This window comes from Mus caroli, chromosome 4, assembly GCF_900094665.2.
Source record: "Mus caroli chromosome 4, CAROLI_EIJ_v1.1, whole genome shotgun sequence".
Classification (NCBI taxonomy): Eukaryota; Metazoa; Chordata; class Mammalia; order Rodentia; family Muridae; genus Mus; species Mus caroli.
The window spans coordinates 56,796,600-56,811,732 of record NC_034573.1 but is presented as its reverse complement, the minus strand read 5'-3'; the positions used below and the strand labels follow the sequence as shown (position 1 = coordinate 56,811,732).

General features: G+C 53.3%; 1 protein-coding gene across 8 annotated transcripts in view; it reads right to left on the bottom strand.

The window, feature by feature from the left end:
- Nucleotides 1-437: 437 nt before the first annotated feature.
- Rgs3 (regulator of G protein signaling 3) overlaps nucleotides 438-15,133 on the bottom strand; it is a 138,990-nt gene continuing 124,294 nt past the window's right edge. For 6 of the 8 annotated variants that reach the window (XM_029476128.1, XM_029476129.1, XM_029476130.1 and 3 more), the window contains 6 exons: nucleotides 12,755-13,828; nucleotides 6,112-6,173; nucleotides 3,332-3,433; nucleotides 3,023-3,084; nucleotides 2,242-2,408; nucleotides 438-1,401 (listed from right to left, as the gene is read on the bottom strand). In XM_029476128.1, coding sequence (XP_029331988.1) covers nucleotides 1,216-1,401; nucleotides 2,242-2,408; nucleotides 3,023-3,084; nucleotides 3,332-3,433; nucleotides 6,112-6,173; nucleotides 12,755-13,828 — 1,653 coding nt within the window. In that variant the 3' untranslated portion in view covers nucleotides 438-1,215. Of the gene's footprint in view, nucleotides 1,402-2,241; nucleotides 2,409-3,022; nucleotides 3,085-3,331; nucleotides 3,434-3,542; nucleotides 3,805-6,111; nucleotides 6,174-12,754; nucleotides 13,829-15,133 lie in introns of those variants that run through there. The other 2 variants (XM_021159589.2, XM_021159588.2) reach the window with 2 other exon arrangements.

The window sequence follows — 15,133 nt, the reverse complement described above, 5'->3', positions numbered from 1 at the left end:
AGTACACCTGAATGTACCATTCAAAGTGCAGGAGGTGGCAGGGCGGAACAGAGGAGCTGACAGAAGGTCACATAGCTAGCCACCCCACTGAGATGCCACCATAGGGCCAAGAAGAACATAACCTTTACAGCCAATCAGGCTTCAGTTAGAGTCTGTCTCTGCTATGCGCTGCCTCAGGACCTTACCCAAGTCACCCGACTTGCTTCACTGTCCTCTTTTGGGAAAGGAGGGAAGATGCCAAGCACCCCACCCTACCCCCAGAAGCACGTGGGCCAGCAGAGGAAGCAGCCCTCCCCAGGGCAGCAGTGTCTACGGCCCCTGGGGTGGCCGGCAGGTGGTGGCAGGAAAGACGTATCCATTGGGGTGACCGTGGACCTCCCAGGCCTCCCGGCCCAGGCACCCATGAAGGCTAGAGACCAGGAATACACAGAGACCGATGAGAATATCACAGGCCTTTTATTTGCCTCAGCACTCATTTCTGTGTGGCCGGAGGGCGCTATGCTTTCCCAGATCTCTTGGGCACCCAGGGACGGGGGAGTGCCAGATTTCTGCAGCATCCCCCCCAAGGCCTTGTCAGTCTAGAAGGCCCAACTGCCACCACTGGTTCCTGGGACCGGAAAATGCCCTGAAACTATAGGATGGTGACCACCCCTACAGGTGGCCTTTACAAGGCCTTGGGTAAGATATTGCACTTGTAAGTTAAGAAAACTGACAGGGTGAGGGCTTTCCTATTACAGTTCATGTGCCAAGCATCCAACTACTGTTTAAATAAATAAAACTCAATGGGGCAAGGTCTGAGCTGTGAGGCCCAACAGCCCACCCCCACCAACCCCCTGATGGACCCAGAGCCCAGATCTGGGTGGGTCTCCTGTCCCCACCTCAGCCAGTTCTCAAAGGAACTTGGTCAGCGGGAAGTCTCCATATCGCCAAAGCAGGGAGCCACAGCTCCTGATCTGACTCCTCCAGGGCCCTGACCTGCCAGGGCCCTTGGTCCCCTCGTACCAGGGCGTTAAGGACCTGATGCGGCTGGTCCTCCTACTTCCTCTAGTGGCCTGGGTCTCTCTCAGTCCAGGCCTCCATTTCAAATGTCCATCTGTCTGTCCAGAGACACAGCCTCTGGGGGCTTACTTGCCCCCTCCGTCACAGGGAAGGGAGGCAGGTGGGCTGGGAGCCCACTCCGCTTGGTGCGAACGCTGAGCCGGATACTGGTGGTCCCTAGAGCGAGGGACTCATCTTCTTCTGGTTAATGAGGTCCAAGTAGAGGTCAGAGCGGAGGAAGCGAGGGTAAGAGTCCTTCTCCATGAGCCCAAAGATTCGTTTCTGTGCCAAGTCAAAGCAGCCTCGGGTGATGCTCTGCAGATTCTCCTTGGTGTGTTCTCGTGTGTACGAGTCCAGGTTTACCTGTGGAGTCGCAGAGGGACATGGTCAGGGCTGGCTATCTGGAGGCCAAGTACCATGGGGGTGGGGGTAGCACTCCAGCCTCTTCTGTCCCAGATGACATTCCAAGGGCCCACAAGACCTGCATTAGTCAAGTGCTGCTGAGTAGCAGAATTTATGAGGCCTGAGAGTGCGACTCCTAGGGTCAGGCTTCTGAGGTTCACAAGCTAGCAGCCTTGAGGCAATCCCCCCGGGGACACTGCCCCTCTGCCTTTCTATGTCCTAGGTGCTTTTGCTGAGAGCTTCAGAGTACTGCGGCTGCGTGCCCACACAGTGGGCACAGGCCAGAAGGCAGCCTTGGCTGTCATTTCCTTCGATGATACACACCTTACTGACCTGGGCCTCGCCAAGGAAGCTAGACTGGCTGGCAGTGAGCCCAAGGGAATCCTCCTGTCTGTCTCCCCAGAGGGGATTATAAGCATGCACCTCAAAACACTTGGCCTGTTTGTTACACGGGTTCTGGGGATCTCACTCGGGCCTTTACGCTTGCAAAGCAAACCGTTGACCCCAAGTGAGCTATTGGCCCAGCCCAGACTCTCTTTCTAAAATAAGGATACTATTTGAAGTTGTTTGAGAATGTCATTTGACCTTAAACACAGGAGCTCGTACATAAAGAACTCAGCATGTGCCAGGCACACGGTAATGTCCTAACGAGGCCAGTTTTTTTTTGTTATGCACCAACATTCTGTTCACTGGGCCACCTAGCAAACTAGATACTCTAAGAGTAACTCGGGTGGCCTCTCCCCTTCCTGAGCTGTTGGCCGCCTCCTAGCAGCAGAAAGGTTCCTGGGCCAGGGGTCTCACCTCCTTGCAAGCCTGGATTGCGATGAATTCAGCAAAGATCTTCTTGGCTTTGGCTGCCATCTTGGACTGTGATTTGACCTTCTTGAAGTCCTCGCAAGCGAGCCAAAACTCCAGGTTCTCCTCACTGAACTCGGTGCGAAGGAAGGCCTGGAACACTTCTAAGCCGTCTGTGAGGGGAAGACCAGGCTAGAGTGAGAGGTGGTCTGTTTTGCCTATCCTTAGCACCCCACAATGCACCCCCTCCAAGAGCCTTGAGGGAATGTGTTGGGAACTTAGCATGAATCCTTCCTGCCCAGAGAGCAATAGAGACCCTGGATGCAGTCCTAGCCCTGTGAATGTCTTGTTGGGGCCTTAGCCTGGTTTTCCCCCTATTTACACCCCAGTGTTCTCCTCTGTAAAATAAAGATTATCAATCCCATCCCCTGGAGCCCTGTGAGGATCCAAGGGGACCTTACCCCAGAGGAGGCAAGCACACTTGGCCCAGGGTGAGCCCTCAGTACACAGAAATGTTTGCCCTTGTTCTGAGAATATGGTCTGAGCACACAGGTCCCAACGGCCTTTGGTAGTCAAGGCCAGCTCCCACAGGCAGGGAGGGGCTGGCAGGAGCCAGCCCAGAGGCTAAACTAAGGGCCTTCATGTGCCCTGCCGTGTGCCCTCGTCCCACAACTCTCTAGGACGAGGAGACAGTCAAGTCACTTCTGGTGGAAACTCTCTAGGCTGAGTTCTGGGAAGAGGGGTGGGGTGGTGAGAAGGCAGAGACAGCGTGGCTGACCCTACTCACATTTATGAAGCAGCAACTTTTCCAGGGACTCGCTCCACTTGAGGGCTTCCTCCGAGGTAGGCCTGAAGGTGAGGCAGGAACACATAAGGACAGGGCGGCTAACTCTCCCTTCAGCTCCCACCACTGCTGCCTGGCCCCAGAACGACAGCTTTTGGAAGGAGTTGCTTGCTGGACACCAGGTTCCCCCAAACACTTTCTGTCCCTTCTAGCGGGATCCAGGAGACAAAGCCCCTTCCCCAACCCCACTGCCCGGTCCTACTCTTCAAAAGTCAGCATTCACCAAAGTCCCAGGATGCACAGGGTACCTACTTGAAGGACTTGGTTGTCTTGTCTGTCTTGCTGGCTGGCTGGGCCCCGGGAGATTCGTTCCGCCGCCTGAAGATGGCCAGCTTATTCTTCATGTCCTTGGCTCTGGGGGCAGAAGCAGAGAACAGGGTTGAGCAGCTTGGTCCACACAACCCCTGCAGACTTGGGGTGCAGGAGGAGCCCACGGGCTGGAACTGGAACGAGGGGCACCTACTCCTTCATGGTGTGCCGCCTCTGTAGGTTCCCATTGCGTGTGAGGTACATGCCTCGGAGCATCTCTGAAGAGTCCCCCCACCTTGAGACTCAGGATGGTGTGAACTGAGCGGCCTCTGGCTCCTGCCTCCCACCGGGTTCCTAGGCTTTCGAGGTAAACGTGCACCGAAGAGAGCTGGAGCTGCGTGCTCTCTGTCTCTGGAATCCTGGCCGGATGACTGGACTTCAGGCTCAAGCCCGGCTGGGACTCAGACAGGCGGAGCCAGGAAATGGGAGGGGCCAGAGGGGGGCAGCAGAGAAAAACAGCCCTGCTGGCCAACCCTGAGAGGCAGCGTGAAAGGGGCATGTGTTTGCAAAGGACAGCCCCTGGGGCCAGCCCCCGGCAGAAAGCCAGACCCAGTTATTTGTGACCCACCTCCCTTGTTACCATGGCAACAAGGGGGGCAAGTCAGCAAATTGCTGGGCAGGAAGGAGGGAGGGAAGGAGGCTCTGCCCACCAGGGTGGCAGGACTAGCTATTTTTAGCCAAAAACCATTTTTAGCCAGGCTGCTCCTCCCAGAGGCAGATTTTAGCCTTCAGGAAGCTACTGGTGAAAAAAGGGTTAAAGGCCCCTTGTTCTATTTCACACCCCTAGTCTGTGATCCCCTGCCAGCTCCTGTAAGCTCACTACTATCAGACTGGGCAGCCCGTTATTATACAAGAGGCCCCAAAAGTTTTAGTAGTTCTAAGCTTGAATAACCTAAAGTGTAAATGCTATAAACTTGAGGGGGGGTCATTGGATGGTTTACTTAACTTCTACATATTCAGTTTTGTGATTGAATATTCTTTTTTTCATTTTTGGTCTCTGCAATTCTCACAAAGCCAAGAAAACTTAAAGAAACTTTCTAGATCATTTGTGGCGTTTCTTCTTCTGAAGCTATCCAAGCCTAAATGCGCCTCTGAGATCACGTGTGGCACTATACCTGGTAGCGGCTGGCAGCTCAGCTCTGAAGACCGAGTCAAACCCAAGCTCCCCTAGTCTGCTGAGTTCAGCCCCTTAACCAATCTGGAGGTCAAGTTTCTTGCTTGTCTAACAAGGATGATACTCCTGTTACCTGCTGAGGTGTTCAGGACACTGGGGTGGGGCAGGCATACAGTGCCCGGCACCAAGGTGTTGGGACCTAAGAAGCTGCTGTCACACCTGTCCTGGGGTTCAGGAACAGCTGCCCAGAGACACCCCCACCCCACCACGGCTGCAGTAGGTTCTAAGCCAAGGAGTCCGGAGACCAGTCAGGATAGGAGCTCCAAAGCAGACTAGCCTCCCATCCTGGCTCCCATTCCTTTGAAACGGAGGCTGGACAAGTTAACTTACTTCTCCCTAAGTCTATTTCCTTTTGTAAAATGAGGATGTGGCACACAAAAAGGGCATGCAAAGTATGATCACCTATGCAACACATATAGAACCCAGCACAATGAACACTGGCTATTGTGTCCCAATCAGATGCTAAGAGAACTGTCCAAGCTTTGAAGAATGTGAACTCCAGACGTTCAAAAGATGATGCCCACTTTTAAAGGCAGCTACAGAGTGTGGATCTGAGGCAGTTCCAGGACTCCAGACACCCACCCTTCATCACCACCTACTCCTCTCCTAGGTACCACCGGCAGCAGCTCTGACATTATATGGATGCCTCCTTCCAGTCCCCATCCACCCAAACTGCGGCTAAATGGGGAGTGTCCGAGCAGAGGATGGCTGCTTGTACATTTCACTGCCTCAGGCTACAGTCTGAAAGAAGCCTGCTGCTGTGGATAAAACAGAAGAGGGCAGAAAAGCTGGAGAAAATGGTTTCCTAGACCAGTGGGCACCCACCCAGGTCTGAGCTAGGAAAGAGGGTCACTAAAGGCATCACGCCCAGGGAAGACACCTCTCCTGTTCCACCCCCCACCCCACCCCCAGCTCTAATTCTTTCTTATCTGTTACTGAACCTGGAGGCAAAGGTTCCCTCCCTCTGGGGGAATATGTTCCTACTATGAGCCATGCCCCCACAGACTTCTCTCTGTAAATCTGCTCCTCGGTCGGGAGCCTCAAGACTGAAAGTTTGAGGAAACCTAATGAGAGCATCGCCTGTCCCTCACAACCCAGAGACCTCATTAGCTGGCACCAGAAATAAACCTTCACAAGGGTAGGGAGCCTGGGCTGGGCTGGGCTGGGCTGGGCTGGGCTGGCCAGAAAAACTTGCAGAGAGCATGGCCTAGTGTAGCTAGGCCAGCAGTGCCCCCTTCTGGCCATGCCTGAGACTGTTCACTTTCAGGAAGTCCAGAGAATTGTCAGTTCAGCTCTTTGTATGCCAAGGACTTTTATAAATCACTGCTTGGCTCAGAGGCTAGGCTGGGCCAGGGATACTTAGTTCCTGCCTAGCTCTGAGAAAATGAACTTTCAAGATCCTAATGATTTATCCTGAGTCTTCCATATCTCACTGCTCCTTGGTATCTGTCTGGGGGTGGGGGTGGGGCTGGAGTGCAACCCTTACTTCTCCCAAGTCTGGGGTAGAAAAGAAAGATGTCAGGAGACTATCAGGATCGTCCCAACCTACATGTTTTTGCTCTTTCTCTTCCGGGAAGCTTCATCACATTCTGTGAGGTCAGTCCCACTCATCTGCAGAGAAAACAGAGATACAATGTTGTCTGGGTACCCAGGACACAAGGCTTCAGCAGCCTGCAAGCAGCCCAGTGATCCCTAGTGCGCCATCTCTGGCAGAGCTCCCAGATCAAGCAGTCGTCTTCTTCCTGGTTTGTGGGGAGAATCAGAGGGACATTTGACACTGGGAACAGAGGATCCCGTCAGGCGCCCTGGCTGGCAAGTGAGCAGGGGTCTAGACAGACTTCTGCTCTGTGATTTGGCTGGTCACTGCCTCTTTATGATTCTTCACACCTCAGTTTCCACAACCAAGATCCTGATGGCTAGCTCAGGACTCAGGGTCTAAGGAGACTGAGCATCCATCCCCCTTGCCTTAAAGCACTCCAGGGCTCCCTAGTGCTCTTGGGATAACATCCAAAACACCACATGGCAGAGAATCTATCATAGGGCCTGGTACAACCAGTTGCCACATCATCAGTTAATTGCCAGGCCAGTACCTGTTCTAGAAGCCCCCTCCTCTGTCCCAGCCCAGCAGAGTGTTTGCTGTTGTCCTTAGTGACTCTCCTTCTTAAGGCATAGCTTAAGACACCGTAGCCAAGCAGCACTGATGCCTCTGTCCCCAGGAATCCTTTCATGCCCTCTTTATCTCTTTTAAGGTCCCCACCACACCCAAAATGGTTTGTCTGAACCCTCTTCTGTTTGGCTCTGAGTTTCCCATTGGAAGCCTCAGACAGACTGGTCCCCTTCATATGGTCAGTGTGGTAGGAGCACACTTTTGCCAGATAAATGCATCCAAGAAGATGCAGCCCAAGACACTGCATCTAGGAGTCCTCGCTGCTGGATCCAGAACCTCCAGTTTCATTCCTGTGACCCACCCCAGCCTGCAGAGTCTATAGCCCCAGCTCCCTGACTTTGCCAGACTGTACCTCCTGCATGAGAGACCCTCTCTCTTGTAGCCTCCATCTCCTCGCAGCCTCACACCCTTCATCTAGCATCTGTCTCATTAATCCTCCTAGAAAGTCCATAAGTAGTAAATAGAGGCTCATTGCCACTTGCCCAAAGGACCCTAACCACTTAAGTGACAGAATCCGCCTATGTAAATCAAAAGACTGTCCACCAGAGGGCGCAGCACTCAAGTGCCAAAATGGCACAAGGTGACTGGTTCCAAGGAAAGACTCAGCAAAAACTGCCTCGTTCCTGAATCAGTTGCCACACCAGAGCGTGGAAATGTGTGTGTGTGTGTGTGTGTGTGTGTGTGTGTGTGTGTGTGTGTGTGTGTGTGTACATGCACCCAGGAACACACACCATGTGTGGAGCCAGTCCCAGCATATGTGCTGCTTCTACCAACTTGGAAGACGTTTTTTTTTTTTTGTTTCGGTAACAGCAGATGCCTAGGGTGGGTTACCAGCCCAAACGGGCAGAAGATTGACCAGGATGAAGTATGGGTCCCCAGTAATGGACATCTTGGCACCCAAGATGCCCTCAACACTTGGCCGACCCTGCTGTGTCTGACCCACAGAGACACAGGCTGCAGTTGTGCTAGCCTACCTCAGCAGTGCTCGGAGCCCCCACCCGTGGGAAAGGACCCACAGAGCTGGGTTTCCTCTCATTCTAACCTCAGCTTCCGCACTTTATCAGCCCCACACAATGGGCCTGGGGACCACTCCCGCCAGCCACCACCCCCAGTCTCTACCCAGCTGGGAAATGGGCTCTTCCTTCCACTACTGGGGGTGGGGTGGGGTGGGGTCATCTTCAGGAGTCCTAGTGGGAAGCTCTGACCCCGGGTCTCGGCTTTCAGGCACCTAAGAAACCTCGGCACTAAAAGGGGACAGGGGCCTAAAACCAGGAAGAAAGACCAAAAACTAGGCCAGAAGACAGGACCCTCCTGGACCCTAGTGCCTCCTTGGTATCCACATTGGCTGCAGCCTTGGGTCTTTGGAGGTGTTAGCATGACCCCCAAGATCCTCCTCCTTCAGCTGCGACAAGGCTGTCCAGGACCCAGCTGGCAAAGGGGCGGCTTCTTCTACCTTTCCCTACCCCTCCTCCATGACCCTGCCCTGCTGCAAGCTGAAGTGAGCCCTCCCTGACCTCTGGCAGGGATCCCTGGGGCCTGCCTGGCCTCACCCTGCCACCTCTGGGACTGAGAGCTCGCAGTCTCCCGGAATAATAACTATAATTCTTATTGTCATTACCCTATAATTACAGCCGTGATTAAGAGTGTGGCTTCTAAACAGCCTGGATTTGAATCCTAGCTCAATCCCATATTAGCTAATTGACCTTAGCTGTGTTCCATCTGCTTGCCATGTCTGCTCCCTTCACTGGCAAAACGAGGGTTCAAACTGGACCCCTACCTCACAGGGCTGCTGTGAGCCAACAGACGCATAGGGATGGGAATCAGGGGTGGTTATCAACATCCATCAGCCATTGCAAGGACCACGCACCAGGCCCTGCTGTCCATCAGCCACTGCGAGGGCCATGCACCAGGCCCTGCACTACAGTCTGCAGACATGGATGATCTACCTAACCCTCACATCCCCAAGCACCATTTGCTACTATTTTTCCCAGCTTGCAGCTGGGGAAACTGAGGCCCAGAGCAGTGTAACTTGCCTGGGCTCTTTGAACTGGTAAGATGCAGAGAATTTGGTGTCTGGCATCAAAGGCTAATGGGGTTTGAGGGCTCCCCTACGAGCAGGACCCCAGCTTGCTTCCCTTCTTGGTCCTGGTCTGACTCCTGGGTCATCTGGCCATGTGTGGCTATCAAACTGAATCCTGTGTGACCATGTGGCAACAGTGGTCTGTGCACTAAGTTTATTTAGGCATAGGGAATTTGAATGTAGGAAATATCTTTAGGATTCTTTTTAGAATAAAATAGAAGCCTAGAAAGTGTTATCCTACCCTGGAGACCAGGGGTATTTTAGAGTCCTTTTATCTGATCTTTTGTGACCCTTGGCCAGGACAACCATGACAACCCTACAGTGGGGCAGGAAGGAAACACAGCCAGGAGAGAGCCATCACTTGTGTTTCCTCGATGTCAAAGAACGGCCAGACAAGGCTGAAGTGTGTAAGTCTTAGGCTCACACACAGTGAGGCTCCTCTAGAGAGCATTCACTGAGCGGGGTGTCTCCAGGGATCTGGCAGCAGGGGGCGCCATGAGCTGAGTTGGCTCCACACAGGGGCCGGGCCCAGGGAATGATCCACCGGAGAGCCTCGTGGTTCCCCAACTCCCTGGACCTCCTTGAACACCTGTGAAGGCACCAAGTCCAAGCAGGCAGTTTCTATGGTGTGCGTGGTTCTAAGACATGACTCACAGTGGACTCTGCTCAGGGCACAAGGGCAGGATGTCAGCATGGGGCAGAGAGCACAATGTGATTGCTACCCTGTCGCAGGTAGCCTGTGCTCAGAAAGCCACACGGCTTGGCCACACAGCAGCACAGCAGCTCTGTCTGGCCTTCCTGGCTCTCACATCATTATAAGATCACTGTGCTATGCTCCGGGCTTTTAAGCTCTCTGATCTAGAGCTCTCTATATGGAATGGCTTTCCAGCTCTATTTGACAAAGGGGAAGCGGGCGCTCCAAGAAGCGACTTGACCAAGGTCGGGGAGGAGGCAGAGCTGGGCCTGGAATGGGTCTACCTGTCTCTATAGCTGACTTCTTCACCTCAGGAGCCAGGCCCAAACCGAGAGGCTACGAGAGTCAAGAGAAGAACACACGGGCCTTTCCCTCTGTCAGGCTTCCTTTTAGCGTGGGATTAGGGGTGAAGGTGGGTGGGAAGGGCGGGCGTCCAGGGTGGTAGCTTCAGCCTGTTGCACTTGAAAGGCTGAGGCAGGGGAATGGTCAGGAGTTCAAGGTCAGTTACACAATGGGTTCTGACATCCTACCTCAGAAAACAAATTGGCAATGCTGCGGGGTTAGGAAGGTCAGAACAGTGTCTGCCTCCACTTCTACCATCTCAGCAGCATGATAACCATTCATGGAGAACCCAGTGGGAACTGAGTGGCAGATCTTGTCTTAAGCCCCTGCATCAACCTACTTGAGCCTTCCAGCATGCTCTGAAACTGGAGTAGTTACCATAACCGCAGCAGAGAGGACACAGGCTTGGAGAAGGGAAGGGCTAACCCAAGGCCCTCCGCATTTGAAGGATGATAGTAAACCAGGGGCTTGTTGAGTCTGGCCTTGCCCTGGATGGGTTTCTGACCGAAGCTGGAGGCGGGAAGGGGGAAGGATGATGACCTACCTCAGAGGCTGGAGAGCGGAAGCCATGTGATCTAGAGTGGCCCACACATACTAGGAACAGCCTCTGGGGACCCTGGTAGCTCAGTTACTCAAGCCTGAGAAATGAAGTGTCAAGGAGGAAGTGACAGTGGGGACCGGACGGTGGACAAACACAAAGCTGAGGCAGGAGGGACCTGGTATAGACCTGCTAGGCTCCCGGGTGGGGCATCTGTCCTTAGGAACTGGGGTCACCCGAATGGACAGAGGGACGAGTTGGAATGCATGTGTGAATGTGTGTTAACTTCCCTGCATGTAAATATTTGTGTTGGAGCAAGGATGGTGGAAGAAACAGAACTAGAAGGGTGGGGTTTAGTGGGAGGCAGGCTGTGGAGACCTAAAGCAGGTGGCTGGACCCTTGGTCCTCAGCCACCCTCGAGAGAAGGGGAGCCAGGTCTAACTGTTGTGGCTGTAGCAGCTGCCTCAAGGACTGGCCTAAGTGGTAATGGTGGCAGTCAAGTTCAGGTAAGTATCCTAATCCTCAGAGCATTTGTTTAAACTGCAGGGTCTGGGTACTAGCCCTAGAAATCCTGGCTCTAGAAAGCCGGGCTGGGGATGAGAAGTCACAGGGTGAGACCATACCCTGGGAGTTTACAGATAAGGAAGCAGAGCCAGGAGCAAGCCCTGGGGATTTAGTCCTTGTGTCCAGACCCAAAGCAGTTCCCAGTCGGAAGGCCTGACCAACTTCCTGCAGAGTGTCTTCCAAAATGCCAGGTCTGTAGTATTGTCGGTGGTTACAAAGTTGCAAAGGCTTGGAGACCGTGCCCTAGCATGGCAGCTAAGTAAGCTGGGATCTATTAGTAATGTCTGCCATGGGTTTGGTAGGGAGCAGCAGTAATATGGCCTGTTCTATACTTTGCTCTAAGCTTATTCTCCATTTATCCTAAATGTATTTGACCTCCCAGGTCTCACCATGGGCATCTGTTTCCTGGAAGGTCTCAGGGTCTGTCCTAAACTTTTGTGTCTCTGAGCCTCATCTTGCCTCCCACAGTTGTCATAACAACCCCTCTAGCCTTAAGGATGCACTTCAGGGTAGAGGAGCAGCAGCAGGGCTCCCTGAGGGCTTCTTCCAAAGTGCGCTGTCAATCATGTCCTCAGGCCCCAGGCTCTTCCAGTTCATCTCCACCCACTCAGGGAAGGAAAGCAAGTCCCCGAGGAGCTGGTGACTCACTCAAGGCCACACAATAGGTAAGGGATAGAACTTAAGCCCAAACTGGCTTAAAGGCCATGGTGTGGTTTGTTCTGCTAGGCTAAGTCCCCAGCCCACATAGAAAGCCCTTTCTTGCTCCTCCCTAGCTAAGATCGGCCCCACTGCTCCTGCAGCCTCTGCCGTTGAACACAGGGCCTGGCACAAGGCAGAAAACCCATAAACATTGATTTGCATGTTTATAAACATTTGTGCAAGGCAAACAGCAGAGTCCTTACGGGGTCTGGTCTTTGAGTCAGACTCTAATTCTGATCCAGACACTTGTAAACTGTGTGGCCGATTTGGATCAAGTTATAGAACTTCTCTGGGACTCAGATTTCTCATCTGTGAAATGGGCACAAAATACTTTCTAGGGCACAGAGCTACGGGACAGATTAATGTGTTGATGGGAACTGCTTAAACAAAACATACATATGCTGGTTTTGTTATTAGCTAATAGATTTCTAGTCTGGCCAGGCCTGGACCAGATGTAAATTATAATATGCTGAGGTGGGGAAGGGGTAGTGTAGAGATTAGAGAGTAAGCCTGGGCTGGGTGCCAGGCCCTGTCTTCTCCCTTGTTGAGATAAGGTCTCTTTCCTTGTTTGCTGCTTCTGGTTCCTCTGAGTTTCTGGGGCTTCTCACATCCCTGTCCCCATGCCTTGCCTTAAGAATACTCAGGTTACGGAGGTGTAGGACCTTATCTGGCTTTATGTGGGCTCTGGGGAATCAAGCTCAGGACTTCACACTTGCCTGGCAAGTGCTCTGCCCACCAAGCCACCTCCTCAGCCCTGCAAGCCTGTGCTTTCCCAGTTACTATCTCAGACCTTTTCAATCCAAATGCCTGATGTTCTGAGCTAAACCACACCTTTTCTGCCTTCAGCATAGGACAATGGAGCCGGGAGAATCCAACATCTGATCGTGTGGGTTCTCCTTCATGGCACCTTGAGGCCTCAGTTTTGTCTTCTATCAAATGGGCAGAAGGTTCATTGGGAAGTCTCTCAAGGAGCAAGGGTGGAACAGGGAAGTATGGTTCCTTCCTGCAGCCACTATAACTGCCCTCTGAATCTCACGGACCAACCTGTCCTCCAACCGTCCCCAGACCCCGACCCCGACCCCAACCCCGACCCTGTTTCTCTTCTTACCTTCCTGTGTCCCGTGAAGAACAGGGAAAGGTGGTGCATGGAGCCTCCATTACGACCCAGTTCTTTTTTGAGGGTGCGGGGTGAAGGGATAGCCCAGGTGGATGTGGCCCCCTCGCCATCAGAGCAGTGTAGGGTGGTGTCAGAGGCAAAGCAGGGCCCCCGGGACTCCTGCAGCAGGCTGCCCTCGCTGTGCGTCCTGCGCCGCAGCGAGTTCTGCACACGCAAGGAGAAGCCACCCTCGGCGCCTTGGCCAGTCTCAATCAGGCTGCTGCGCTTGGCCTCGCTACGATCCCCGTAGTTGTCGTCGCTGGTGTCGTCCTCCTCATCTTCCTCCCCTTCTTCCCCCTCCTCTCCCTCTTCTGCATCCTCGTCCTCGCCAGAGCTGCCTCCGTGGGCCCCCTCCTGCTGGCTGTAGGCACTATCCAGGCGCACCTCGGGGATCACAAAGTTAGGTCTAGAGGCTGGCGGTACAGCACCAGTGGCGACTGATGGCTCCCCGGAGCTGATGGTCTGCTCAGCAAGGGCCTTCTCTGGCGGGGAGCCCAGGCTGGGGGGTGACTCCTGAGAGGGTAGACATTTCTGGACGGAGGCAGAGGATTCTGGGATAACAGAGGGCTCTTGACTGAGCAGAGGGTCCTGGCTAGTAGATTCTTGACCAGCAGGAAGACCCTGGCAAGATGAGAGTTCTGTGGTTGGAGAGGATCCCTGGCCTGGTGGGGAGTCCTTGCTTGTTGAGGTTTCTGGGCTTTGAGGGGGCTTAGGGCAGGTTACTATGTCTTCACTGGATGGTGATTCTGGGCCAGGAGCAGCTTCTTGGCCTGAGGAGTCCTTCCTGGGTGGGAGGTCTTGTCCTACAGGAAGCTCCTGGCTGGGAGAGGGGTCTTTGCTGGGAGGGAGATCTTGTCCTGCAGGAAGCTCCTGGCTGGGAGAGGGGTCTTTGCTGGGAGGGAGGTCTTGTCCTGGAGGAAGCTCCTGGCCAGGAGAGGGATTTTTGCTGGGTGCGGGTTCCTCAGCATCTGGCCCCTTCCCCTCAACCAGGGGCATCTCCTTCTCATCTGCCTCTGTCTCAAACATCTGTGGCACAAAGAGGAAAAAAAGGCTCAGAGAAACAGTGTTGGAGATATCTGCTGGTTTGTGGGGACCACGCCAGCCCAGACTCCCTCTCTTGGCATGGGAAGTCCTCATTTCCCTGTGTGTGTAAAGGACATCAGGAAGTCTGTGCCTTCATGAACCTGAACTAAACCCAAGCCACCACGCTGGAACTATCAGCACGTGGAACAGTCCTCAATCTCACCAGAGGGTCACCTCACCAGAACCAGCGATTAAAACAAGAATCCAAGTGGATCAGTCAAACAAGAATTGGCTCTAAATGTTGAGCATATATTTGAAAGCAGTCAACTGAATGACAACCTGAGCTTTCAAATGTTGCTCAACATCTGGAACGATCAGGTGTCACAGGCACATAGAACCTCACTGAGGGGTTATCCACCTAGTGTGAGACCTCAGAAATTAAAAAAAAATAAAAAAATAAAAAAATGAGTGAATGATGGAAAAAGCAAGAACAGCATTATTTCCTGCCTCGTACACAATGGAAGGAGACCTGGGGATTCTTACTGGGTTCTGACAGTAGAATTCATTTGCAAAGAAAGACACTGCCCTCTAACAGGAGTGTAAGATGTTGCCGTCTCAGAGGAAATAGTGTCCCGAGCACATAGAGAATGTCATATCTGACTGTCCCCAGTGCTGCAGGCATATGCAGGAGGAAGCAGGCCTCAGGCCTGGGTGAGGCTTGGCTGTACGCAAGGGCTTGGAATGCCCAGCTAGTTCTACTTAGAGCCCAGTTTTCATTCTTCAAACAGCCATATCTACACAAAACCAATGAAACGGGAAAACCATATGCACTTATATACCGTGGGAAGCTTTAGCACGTGGTAAGTATGCCCCGTGCACACTGGTGCAGAGCCCAAACACAAGGTACCCAGCAGCGGAGCTCTGACTTTTACTATAGAGAGCATAATGGCCGTTTGATGGACAAGGAAACTACGCCCCCAGAGCAATGACCTAACTTTATTTTATTGTCCAGTTTCCCAGAGACAAAAAGGCCATGCCTGAAGGTGGCAAGCACAGTGGAGCTCCAGCTAGGCCTCTCCCCTGGGAGTGGAGTGGGCCATCTGTGGTTCCTGACAGCTTCAGGGTGCTGCACACACAGGACAGAGGTCACACTGACACCTGGGAGCTACGGAGCGGATGCGAAAGTACTCTGTGGGAAGAGCCTCCATCTAGGTGCATGAAGACGGAAACATCCTACCAGGCAGAGGAAGCGAAGCGGGAGCCAGCCGAGGACTATGAGATGCCCTGGCCCCAGTCAGGGGAGACACT